This window comes from Callorhinus ursinus, unplaced genomic scaffold, assembly GCF_003265705.2.
Source record: "Callorhinus ursinus isolate GAN/ISIS: 27379988/994484 unplaced genomic scaffold, GSC_fseal_2.0 scaffold65, whole genome shotgun sequence".
In the NCBI taxonomy this organism is placed as follows: domain Eukaryota; kingdom Metazoa; phylum Chordata; class Mammalia; order Carnivora; family Otariidae; genus Callorhinus; species Callorhinus ursinus.
In genome coordinates this window covers 4,277,265-4,289,427 of record NW_027397127.1, presented here as the reverse complement: position 1 = coordinate 4,289,427, position 12,163 = coordinate 4,277,265, and the positions used below count along the sequence as shown (strand labels likewise).

The window sequence follows — 12,163 nt, the reverse complement described above, 5'->3', positions numbered from 1 at the left end:
GACTCAAGTGACGTTGGGGCAAAGGTGGGTAGGGAGATGAGGAACAAAATACCCATCTCTTCTGGCTTAAATGTCACAGCTGTATTGATGTACAGACACACGCACTGTGAGAAAGCAGGAGAGAAAGATCCAGGGCCTTCTTGGAGCACAAACCAAATCAGGCTGTGGCTAAATCCACACTGACTTGTGAAGACCACTAGAAAGAGCATATGAAAAGGGATGAGCATACACTGGTACTCAGAACAAGGTCATTTCTTCCTTTCTTTTTTTTTTTAAAAAAAGATTTTATTTATTTATTTGACAGAGAGAGAGAGAGAGAGAGAGCACAAGCAGGGGGAGTGGGAGAGGGAGAAGGAGAAGCAGACTCCCTGCCGAACAGAGAGCCCGATGTGGGACTCCATCCAAGGACCCTGGGATCATGACCTGAGCCGAAGGCAAACGCTTAAACCACTGAACGACCCAGGCGCCCCAAGGTCATTTCTTCCTCAAAGAAATATTACTTATAGTGTCCTGAAGGGCAATGGGGGAGGAAAAACCACCTGGAGATCAGAAATAACCATGAACCAATGGACAGCCAGCACCACCCCTACCACAGTCTATCAGTAATTCAGAGGCAGAAGAGACAGCAATAATATATGTTAGTTGCATCTAATTCAAACTGTAATTTTGGCAGTATTTCTAAGCTAGTGTGTATTCATTCAAAGAGTGCCTACTCTGTACCTAGAGCTGGGGAGGGGTAAGAAGAGATGAACCAGAAATAGTTCCTGCCTGAAGGAGCTCAGAATTGGTAGGGAGGGTAAGACAATGGGTACACATAATTAAAAAAAAAGTTGGGGCGCCTGGGTGGCTCAGTCATTGAGCGTCTGCCTTCAGCTCAGGTCATGATCCCAGGGTCCTTGGATCAAGTCCCGCATCGGGCTTCCTGCTCGGCAAGGAGTCTGTTTCTCCCTCTGACCTCCCCCCTCTCATGTGCGCTCTCTCTCTCTCTCTCTCTCTCTCTCTCTCATTCTCTCTCTTTCAAATAAATAAATAAATAAATAATCTTAAAAAAAAAAAAGTAACACAGTGATTAATGTTACAGGAACATCACCCAGTAAGGGCTGAGGAGTCTCAGAAAGGAGGAAGGTTTCCTCCTAACCTACAGGATTAAAAAAAACAAAATGCTTCATGGAATAGGTGGTAGTTGGGCTGGCCTTTGGATAAGCAGGAAGTCGGGGTGCAGAAATGACGGATGGCAGTGGGAAGGCAGAGAAGAGAGAAAGGCCTTCCATCTAGTATTCACCATAATGCGGCCAGAGGACTGCCTGCGTCAGAATCTGAGGAGGCCGTGTTTGAACCACATCTTGAGAAACCTGCAGGATTTCCACAGACAGAGATGGAAGGAAAAGTATTTTCCAGAAAGAGGCAATGTTCCCTCCTCTAAGATCTTGCTGTACATGCGCAGTTCTTACTTAGGCAGCCACTTTGTTCCCTTGACCTCCCAGTTCCTTACCATGAAATGGCCGTCACTCATTCACCCCAAAGTTGGTTGCCGTATGGTCGGAAGTAGAGGCTCCGACCATTCAGAGAGTGATATCTGTTACTTTTCTACTGCTTTCAGATTTCGGACTTTTAATATGCTCAGTTTAAGTGCACTAAACTCAAACAGAAACCCCTGCTCGGGGCCGCCTCCCGTCATCTATGTGGTCTCAGGAATGGATGCGCAAAGCAGAGTCTACGGACCACCTGCCTCCGAGTGGACAATGGGGTCTGCCGACATGCACATCCCGGGACCCCACCCCAAAGCCGTGGAGTCACAATCTTGCAATTGTTGTCTGAGGCTCTGGAAGTTCTCCGGGTGATTCTGAAGCGCACTACAGTTGGAGAAACCTTGAGGGGGGAGAGCGAAGGCGCGAAGGCAGGAGAGCACAGGGACACTGTGAGTAGAATCTGATGTGTGTGAACGGAAGAATGTGGGCCTAGAAAGGTAACTGAAGCTACAGTGTGGGAGGCCTTCACTGTCTGAGGCAGGGGATTGATGTGTATTCCTGGCAACAGGGAGCCATTCTTTTCAGGGGCAGAGTGAAGTGGGGGAGAGCCTGGAGTCTGGACTCACTAGCTACATCACCTCGGACAAGGCCGTTAATCTCTCTCTACCTCAGTTTCATCATCCATAAAATGGGAATACTCATCATACTCATCACACAGGGTCATCATGGGAGTAAATGAGTTCATGTCGATAAAGTATTTAGAACTGTGACTGGCGGGGCGCCTGGGCGGCTCAGTCGGTTAAGCAGCCAAATCTTGATTTCGGCTCAGGTCATGATCTCAGGGTCGTGAGATCGAGCCCCACTCGGGCTCCACGCTGAGTGTGGAGCCTGCCTGGGATTCTCTCTCTCTCCCCCTCTGCCCCTCCCCACCCCCTGCTTGCATGCTTGCACTTTCTCTAGCTCAAAAAAAAACAAAAAACAAAAAACAAAAAACCTGACTGGCATTAGTAAGTACAATATGTGTCAGCACAATTTTTTTTTTTAAGTAAGCTCTATGCCCAACATGAAGCTTGAACTCATGACCCCAAGATCAAGAGTCACATGCTCTAGTGACCAAGCCAGCCACGTGCCCCAGTGCAAAGATTTCTAGGTAAGAGGCGTGGTATGGTTAAGGCTGTCTTTTTGCAAGATTAAGCTAGCAGTAATGTATAGGAGTCAACTACCCATCTCCTATTAGCAAATCCTATCTTTTTTTTCCCCCTCTAACTCAGTGGCTCTCAACTTTGGCTGCACATTGGAATAACCTCCCTCACCTTCCACCCCTAGCCTGGACAGAAATCTATCAAGGGAATTCCAATATGCACCCCTGGTCAAGAAGCAGTGCTCTAAATATGTTTCAGATTGGTCTGTTTCTCATTCTTTTTTTTTTTTTAAAGATTTTCATTTATTTATTTGAGAGAGAGAGAATGAGAGATAGAGAGCATGAGAGGGAAGAGGGTCAGAGGGAGAAGCAGACTCCCCGCTGAGCAGGGAGCCCGATGCGGGACTCGATCCCGGGACTCCAGGATCATGACCTGAGCCGAAGGCAGTCGCTTAACCAACTGAGCCACCCAGGTGCCCCTGTTTCTCATTCTTGAGTCCTCACCCTACGCAAGACGTGGTGCATAGGTCCTTTTCCTGCATGATCTCATTTAAACCTCACAAGCACTTGGAAGTAGGTGCTAACATCATCCTCCCTTTAAAGATTGTTAGCAAGGGTGAACTCACTGCTCATGATTATCCAGCTAGAAAGTAGCAGGACTGGGCTTAGAGCCGAGGCTGCCTGGTTCCAGAGGCTCCAGTCTGAACCACTACTGTCTACTATGCCCCTAAACCAGGCACCTGCCCTCCCACGTGACACAGGCTACTGCGCTCACCTTCTTCCTGGCCTCTCTCCTTGCTTTGCTGCCTCCCTCCAATCAAGTGTGGACACAGCAGCCACTGAGATCTTCCAAGACATCCACTGGTTTGTGTCATGCCCTTTTCACAACCTTCCAGTGGCCTCCCAAGGTACTTAGAAACGGAAATGCAAACTCTATCCCATGGCCTTGAAGGTCCTACATGGTCTGACCCCTGTTCACTTCTCCAGCCTCATCTCCAGCCAGTGTTGACTACAGTCACTACAGTCAGCTACAGTGATCCTCAGATGCTTCAAAGGCTCTGAGCTCTTCCTTGCCTGAGGCCCCTGAATTTTCTTTTCTTTCTGCCTGGAATGCTCTCCTCTCCCCACAGGAGCTTTGAATGGATGGCTCTTTTTCTTCTGTCAAGTCTGAGCATAAATGTCACCTCAGAGAGGCCTTCCCAACTGCTCCATCTAAATGCTGTTCACTCTTATTTTCTATCTTAGTCCTTTATTTTCTTCATAGTACTTACATTGCTTCGATTTCTATTTACTTGTTTGTTTATCATTGGTCTTCTCTGGTAGAATGTGAGTTCCATAAGAGCAAAGAACCAATCTTCGCTGCTATGTATGCCACATATGGTTGTAGAGGGTGTGTACTGCACAAATGTGCTGCACCGAAGGGGGTGCATTCACAAGGATTTTCTGGCAAATGGCAGTAAAGTCTCTTAAGTAAAAGGGTTCTCTCTGTAACTTGCGTAAAGATGCTATATAGTCTGGCAGTACCCGGTATGTTTATTCTACTTACCAGTACGTATCTAGCTTCTAGCACAGGGCTGAGCCTACAGTAGATGCTCAATAAATATGTTGATTGGATGGAAGGAAAGAAGACAAAGTTAGAATACTACTGGAGGGCAAGCCAGAAAGGAGAGGGATACAGAAGACAGCTGACAGCTTTAGTAATTTGAGAAGAGGCAATAAAGGAGAAATGAAAGGTGATTATGTTTGATCTTACAGGGAAAAAAAAAAAGGCACCATTACCAAAGATAATGGAAAGCAAATAAGAAAACACTCGCTTGAGAAGACACTGATGCCATTTTGGATAGAATTTGAGAAGACGATGCCTTCTGCCCTCCATTTTGCGTTTCCTGCGTTTGTCACCATGTGACCGTAGGGCTTTAAAGAAGCTACCTAAATTTGCCCTGCCCGGTGTCCAAAATGGTCAGATCAGGGCTTTGCAAGGCCCATTCTTCCTGGTAAGGCTGTGCGTGGAAATGGCCTGCGTTTCACAATACAGTCACATCGAGGCCTGGTTAGAAGGAATTAAGGGAGAAGCGACACAGATACTCACTTTCTCAGTAGATGACACTCACTCTTTCTCTCCTGCCACACGCCAGGGCAGTTTCTTTCAGCTGGTGGCCCTTAAAATCAGTGTTTCCTTCCTCCCTTTTGCGAATGCACTGCCCTCCCTGCCCCCCCAACCCCGGCTAAAACCTGAGGCCACCATAGAAAATTCCCTTGCTCATGACACTGGCCAGGCATTTCCCTCTCTTCTAAGTCCTGCTCTCCAGAACGGCAGCACCCCTCTGTCTCGGGCTATGGGACACATACCTCTGCACACCCGGCAACAGGAATCCGGAACAGAGACTGGGAACGCACAGGTTAACTTGGGGCACGTCTTGAGACCGCAGTACACATTCCCCTCCTGCGAAGGAGAAACAGAATTGAAGGTCAAGAGCACCTGGGATGAGTAGGGAATCCAAACATTCCTCTTCTTCCCAGTGTTCTCCCATGGTTAGTTCTAGACACTTCCTAAATGTCATTATGCTTTATTTTTTTCGGTTCACTCTTTCGCCATGCCAGAGACCATGTTACTGAAGAGTTGGCCCTCCTGTTTGGACCTCCTGGTCAAAGATGGTACAAAAGCAGTCCGTGTAAGGGACGCCATCGGCCTGCCAAACCCCCAAATATGGTCTTGCTCCTCTCTTTTCTGTTCGTTATATCCTCTGGTCCCCATCACAACCCAGCTGGATATTGGGATTTCAGGGAATGCAGATTTGCATGAGAGCCACCTTTTATAACACTCCAAACCGGGGAGACAAGTTCTCTGGGGTAATACAAAACTATACAGATGATCTGAATGGACAGTTCAGTTCAGCACAAGGCAAGGGAGAAGAGCAAATTTACCTGCTATGTCTGTCTTTACATACTTTCCTCTCCCTAAAGTTCTATGTGCCAAACATCATTCCTTAAACCTTGTTCTTTTCTTAAAAAATATTTTATTCATTCATTTGAGAGAGAGAGAGAGCATGGGCAGTGGGAGGGGTAGAAGGAGAGGAGGAAGCAGACTCCCCACTGAGCAGGGAGCCCTGACATGGGGCTCGATCCTAGGAGCCCGAGATCATGACCCAAGCCGAAGGCAGACGCTTAGCCAACTAAGCCACCCAGGCGCCCCTAAACCTTGTTCTTAGAAGCATATTATTCTGGGGCTAGAAGGGTCCCTGAAAAGTCATTAGGAAGGGAAGGGAAGGCCACAACCAAATTCTCCTAAACTACCGAGATACCATATTTTTACTAAAAGTCCCTAAGGGAGGAGATTCTAGAACTTCCTTCAGCAATCCAGTGTTTAATGCCCTTACAGGCAAAAAAGTTCCTACGTCAAACTGCATTCTCTCACACTTGAGTTGAAACAGCCATTTTCTTCCATTTTCTGGTTCTACCTCTTACATTCTCTGCACTGCACAATTCCATGAAGATATAATCAATATACTTTATACCTAAGGTATATACAGTTCTTCTGACAAGTAACATCAGAGGAATAACCATGTTTTGCTGAGAGAGTTCTCACTGCAGGGCATCAGGGGAAAACTGGTTGGGAGAACACACCAGAGATGGGAGCCAAGAGATAGCCCCATTTTCTTGTGAATTGGACTGAGTGGCCTTAGATGGCATTGATTGCTTTTCTGCTCATGGCATCCCCAAGGCTTCAGATAGTTGAGTCCTTCTGATAAAGGCTTTGCTGGGGTGACTATTTTAAAAGAGAGGACAGATCAAGACCATCAGCACATGTTTGTCCATTTAAGCAGTCCTAAAGCTTTAATAAAGACCAGGATATGATTGGGTCTGATTTCCTTCACACAGGTCAGGGCTGTTCAGGGTTCACGAAAATCAGGGAGTCTGGATTGACAGGGAGGCTTAGGATTTAAATGCAATTTGTCTTGGGGCACCCTGGGTGGTTGAGTCGGTTGAGCGTCCAACTCTTGCTTTCAGCTCAGGTCATGACCTTAGGGGTCGTGAGATCGAGCCCCGCATTGGGCTCCATGCTCAGCAGGGAGTTCGGCTTGAGATTCTTTCCCTCTCCCTCCGCCCCTCTCCCCGCTTGCTCTGTCTCTCAAATAAATCAATCTTTTTAAAAAAAAATAAATGCCATTCGTCTTCCTTCCAAACACCTTACAGTGTCGGCTCCAAGTAAAGGTGTAAACACAGGAGGAGCTCTGGTGTTGGGGTAGGGCCAGCAGGGACATTAGGACGCCAGGTCTTACCGAACAGCTGCACTGGGTGCACTGATTGGGTTGCCGGTTCTGAAAGAGCCCTTCAGCCACGAACAGCTCACCGTGTTGGTAAGTGGTCCCGTTGTACTCACACGACTTGCTGGTCACCTTATTGTTTGCCGGGGGTAGGGAGTCTTCTGGGACAGGGTGGAGAAAAACCACACCGAGTATTGGCATCACTGCAAAGAATTTCATAAATCCCGACAGCAGATGGGGCTGTACCATGTAGAAGGAGTTAAAAGATAATCCCTGATTCAGTGGCTGATAAAGCAACCAGACAAGGACGGCAATGGACATGACCATCCATCTATTCTTGCATTTGTTGAGCATTTATTGAGCGCCTATTATGTGCCAGGTACTGTGATGGGCACTAGAGAGAGATCAGAGAAGGATAAGGGCTCCTGCCTCCACGGAGCTAAGAGACCAGGCGAATAATGTGTTACCTTGCCCGGAAAGAGGGAGTCCTTTCAGAAGAGGAACCATCTATTATAACTACCTTGGTAACTTTACCCCCTCCCATGTTTTATATCACTTGGCGTGCGCTTGTATGCTTATTCCAGCCTCTGGCGTCCTTGCCTTTTTTTTTTTTTTTATGAAATATAGTTGACACACAAAGTCTTCGCTTATTTTTAATTCCACCACCAAGATCATCATTCCCCTCCCACTCGTTTCCACCTGCTGATGTCCTGTCTGATTTTGAAGGCTCAGGAAAAGTCCCTTTTCCTCTACGAAGCATTCCCTAATAGCTCCAGCCCACAACCTGGCTCTCTCCAGACATGTGATTTCTGAAGTGCACAATCCGGCACTTGAATGTTACTGTAACTCCCATTTGTGACTCGCGGTCACCTAGCCAACAATTTAGGAAGAGATTTCACATACATTATTACAAGAGAGCCTCACAACAACCCTATCAACCAGGTAAGGCAGATCCTTAACTCCATTTTTCACTTGAGGGTAACAAGCCTCTGAGGTTGACTTTTCCAAAGTCCTGGATGTAGTAAGTGATGACCCCAAACTCCATCTTCTTTCTGTCAACTTATGTACACATGTGTAGGTATCGCCTTTTAAGGACCGGGATGCTGCCTTACAGAGTCTCTCTTCTCTGTGGCATCTAATGCAGGGTTGCCCTGTAGCAAGAAATCAATGCACCAATGCGCTTGGTGAGCTGACTCTAATGAATGGTCTCAAGATGTCTTTTTACTGGGCTTCCTTCAAATGCATGGTGTACATGCATGCGTGTACACCCTCACGTACTCGCACACACACACCCAACAATGAACAAGCCCCCAGATTAAACTCATCACTGATGTGCAAATGCACAGCAGATATAAACGGGGCTTGGAAAGTGCCCTTTGTAGAACAGTGGAAGAAGGGAAATCAGGGGAGTGGTGTGTTTCATTAGGGGAAGGCTTAGACAGTTAGACCATCCTTTCTTTCTCATCAGGCAAAAGTATAATGCAAATGAGTCCATCTTATGGGTTAATTATACCTCAATCCATCTGTTTAAAAAAACAGAATGATACTCTGGTTTCTCTTCAGATCGTATAAATCTTTCGCTTTTTGAAAAAAAAAACAGAATGAAATGATTCTTAGGATGTAGGTGAAAATGATAAAGGCTAATGGTAATAATAGTAATAATAATAACAATAATAGCTAATATTTACTGAGCCCTAATTGATATGCAAGGCACAGTGGTGAATGCTTTTCCATACATGATTGCACTGGCTTTTACTAGTAACATTCTGAAATGGACACGGTTATGCCCATTTTGCTGATGGGGAAACTAAGGCTTAAGAAACTAACTGTCTTGTCCCAGGTGGCACAATTTGTGAGCTACGGTAGCACCAACATCTGAACTGATGTCTGACTGATTCTAGAATCTTCCATCCTGGCCACTATCAAGGAGGGTGTTAATCACATCAAACCTGTAACACGGGAAGGGACTATTTAATTTAAAAACCTAAACCAGTGGAACATGAAGGCTGTGTTGTCCCTCTAGAATGTTTTGGCCTACAATACCCAGGAAACCGCTTTCACACTTATTTTGGCTTCAGCGATTTGCATAACTCACTCAATTCTATGCTTTGCTATATAAATGGATCTAGCTGCAATTTCTGAGTAACTTACTCCTTGGGTGTTAACTACTTACTAATGACTCCTTACAGGATACAAAAGTAGTTCCCTAAGAAAAAGCCTTAGGGGCGCCTGGGTGGCTCCGTCGGTTAAGCATCTGACTCTTGCTTTTGGCTCAGGTCATGATCTGAGGGTTGTGAGATCAAGCCCCACGTTGGGCTCCACACTCAGCAGGGAGTCTGCTTGAGATTTTCTCTCCCTCTCCCTCTGCCCCTCCCCCTGCTTGCACGCTCTCTCTTTCTCAAATAAATAAATACATCTTAAAAGAAAAAAAAAAAGAAAAGAAAAAGACTTAGCTCCTAGTGAATGTTTAACTCATACCAGTTGACCCTAAGTCCCTGCTTCCGCCCACAAGCACACACAACCAGACAGCTGCAGCTGGTAGACAGGAGTGAAACTCACTGGAGAAGGGACAGGGGCAGGCCCATTCACCCCCCTGGGCTCTAATTATACCAAATCTCAGGATTTTGTGGTGAAGGAAAACTGGGATGACCTACAAAAGAATATCTACCATGACTCTCGCAGGAGTTGACAGATCTTTGGAATGCCAAAAGAAGAAAAAGAAGGTTGGAATTATTTTGCCTCAGAAGAATGTGGATTGATTTTTGAAATGGGCCTTCTACCAAGGGATCAACGGGGAAGCAACTGCAGGGAGAGGTTTTCCAGTGGAATCATGACCTTGAGAGTCTTTCTTGCAACAGTCGTCAGAGTAGCCCGGCATCGAGTCTATTAATCTACTCAACAGGAGATAGGGAGAACGCGAAAGAGAGAAAGACAAAACAGAATCAAAGAAAAAGAAACCGATTATGAGCATGCTTACTGCTAGTTTTACACAATAAATTTATCTTAATTTCTTTCCATTTATTCTTATTTCATTCTTTTAATAGCCCTAACAGAGTGGTAAGAGAATTACAGAAATGAGGCTACTGACATCCCAAAAGATTTGGCCCATGCCACCCAGGTACTCAACAGGAAAGCCAACTCAGAAATAGAGTTTTCCTGTCTCGAAGTTTGTGCTCTTTTTACAGAGTGGGTGTTAAACATTGGCAGACGGAAAGGAACGGAAATCCATACCTGGAAGAGATATCTGTGCTCCCGTGTTTACTGCATCCCAAGCTCGTCGTGGCATTATTCACAATAGCCAAGGTAAAGAAACAGCCTAAGTGTCAGTCAGTCAATGAGTTGATAAAGAAACTGTGGTACATATATACAACGGAATAGTATTCAACCTTAAAAAAAACATCTCGCCACTTGCAACAACATGGATGACCCTGGAGGACATTATGCTAAGTGAAATAAGCCAGATACAGAAAAAAATAAATTGCATGGTCTCACTTTTTGTGAAATCTAAAAACACATCAAATATATAGAAGCAGAGGGTAGAACGGTGGTTACCAGGGCCCGGGGGTGGGGGAAATGGAGAGATGCTGGTCAAAGGGTATAAAGTTGCAGTTACATAAGATGAATAAATGTCTAGAGATCTAATGTACAGCATGATGAGTATTATTAATAATACTAGGTTGTATCCCGGACATTTGCTCAGAGAGCAGATTTCAGGTGTTCTCCCCACAAAGTAAATGGTAACTATGTGAAGAGATGATGCTAATTAGCTTGACTCTAGTAATCATTTCAATACATATACATATGTGTATCAAATCAGCATGTTGTACATCTTAGACATATACAATTTGTACTAAAGGAAAGAGTTGTTTTTTTTAAACTGGGAGGTAGGATCACGGAGTCAAAAATCCCAGCTTGGGTACCCACTTTTCCCTTTGGGCCCCAATTTTTCTATCTAAGAATGGGATGTATGGAAGTATTGAATCACTATATTGTACACCTGAAGCAAATACAGCACTGTATATTAACTACACTGGAATTAAAATAAAAAAAAATATATATGAAAAAAGGCACCCCCAAACTTAGTGGATAAAAACCATAAAAACCCCAAATCATCATCGTAATAAATTAATTAAATGGGCATGGACACAAATGTTAGCTGCACAGTAAAGTGGAACAACAAGGCCCTTACATTCCTAATTTATAACGCAAAGTAAAGAATACACGCTCTCAGAAATAAATAAGTAAGTTGGAGAAGTGACTTGTAATCTGCAGTTTTATCAAATAAAAATGGGTAGTTGCTTCATAAAAAAGAAGTGGGACATGGGACTCAAATCTCCTCTCGCATCTTTAGAAGGCCAACACGGCATGTGGGGCGCCACAGAAGCAAGGAAGGCCACCTGGTACTCTACGCTCTCCCTTCCTAGATTTTCCAAGGTGGCTGGGCTCCTAACCAACTATCCTTGGAACACATTTGGTATTCCTGGCTGAACACGGGCAGAAAATCAGTCCAAAGCAAAGCTGGCCTCAGGGCCCCTCAGGGGAATCCTACTCTGAGGAGGAGTTGGGACAAAGACATCGTGGGGTCAGCAGACAAGCGCGAAGCCACGTGACTCCAGTTGTGCTGGGAAAGAAACTGTTCCTTCCGTGCCCCCCACCCCCCCCATTAGGGATGGTCTCACGTGTAGCAGAACTCTGACTTCTGGGGAGCTGGGAAAAACACCCCCCCTATCCTCAATCTCTCTCCCTGCCTTTCATCTCACTGGTGCCTAAAATGCCATCACTAGAAGTCCATTTCTTTGGGGTAAATGGTTGCCCTTTTGCAATCAGATTTTATAACCCCAGTATTTCTGTGAGAGGTTACACACTGTCCAGAACATCTCAGTATGAATAACTTTGCCACAAGTTTGTTATGCTTTGTTTTTTGCTCTTCAGAGGAACTGGCAAATGTTACCAAGAAGTCTGTGGTCCTACCCCACTTCCTTTGGTACACCGTTCTCTCCCCTCTTGGCACTGGCCTTCTTCCCACCCTCCAGAACCCGAAGTCCTCGTGCTGGCTGCTGACTTCTCTACTCTCCCTACCCCCAAATTTCTATTTCCTTAGCGGGCCACTTCTTGGCAAGTCAGAAAGGCTGCTTGTATGTCAGGAGACAAATCAGCTCCCAGTGTTTATGAGAGAAATGCAAACCTCTCCAGAGCTCCCAGGGACCAGTTGCCAATCTCCGGGACTCCAAGTCCCTCCCTTCTCTTGCCCATTGCTACTGTTACTCGGGTTCCTACTTGACTCGATG

The 12,163-nt window shown here is 45.6% G+C and overlaps 1 protein-coding gene across 6 annotated transcripts in view; it reads right to left on the bottom strand.

Moving 5' to 3' along the window:
* Positions 1-12,163, bottom strand: part of CHRDL1 (chordin like 1) — a 114,428-nt gene that overhangs the window by 34,260 nt on the left and 68,005 nt on the right. For 3 of the 6 annotated variants that reach the window (XM_025853708.2, XM_073885745.1, XM_073885744.1), the window contains exons 5-6: positions 6,891-7,036; positions 4,960-5,053 (exon numbers count right to left, since the gene is read on the bottom strand). In XM_025853708.2, the coding sequence (XP_025709493.2) occupies positions 4,960-5,053; positions 6,891-7,036 (240 nt within the window). The remainder of the gene's footprint in view (positions 1-4,959; positions 5,054-6,890; positions 7,037-12,163) is intronic. The other 3 variants (XM_073885743.1, XM_073885746.1, XM_073885747.1) reach the window with 1 other exon arrangement.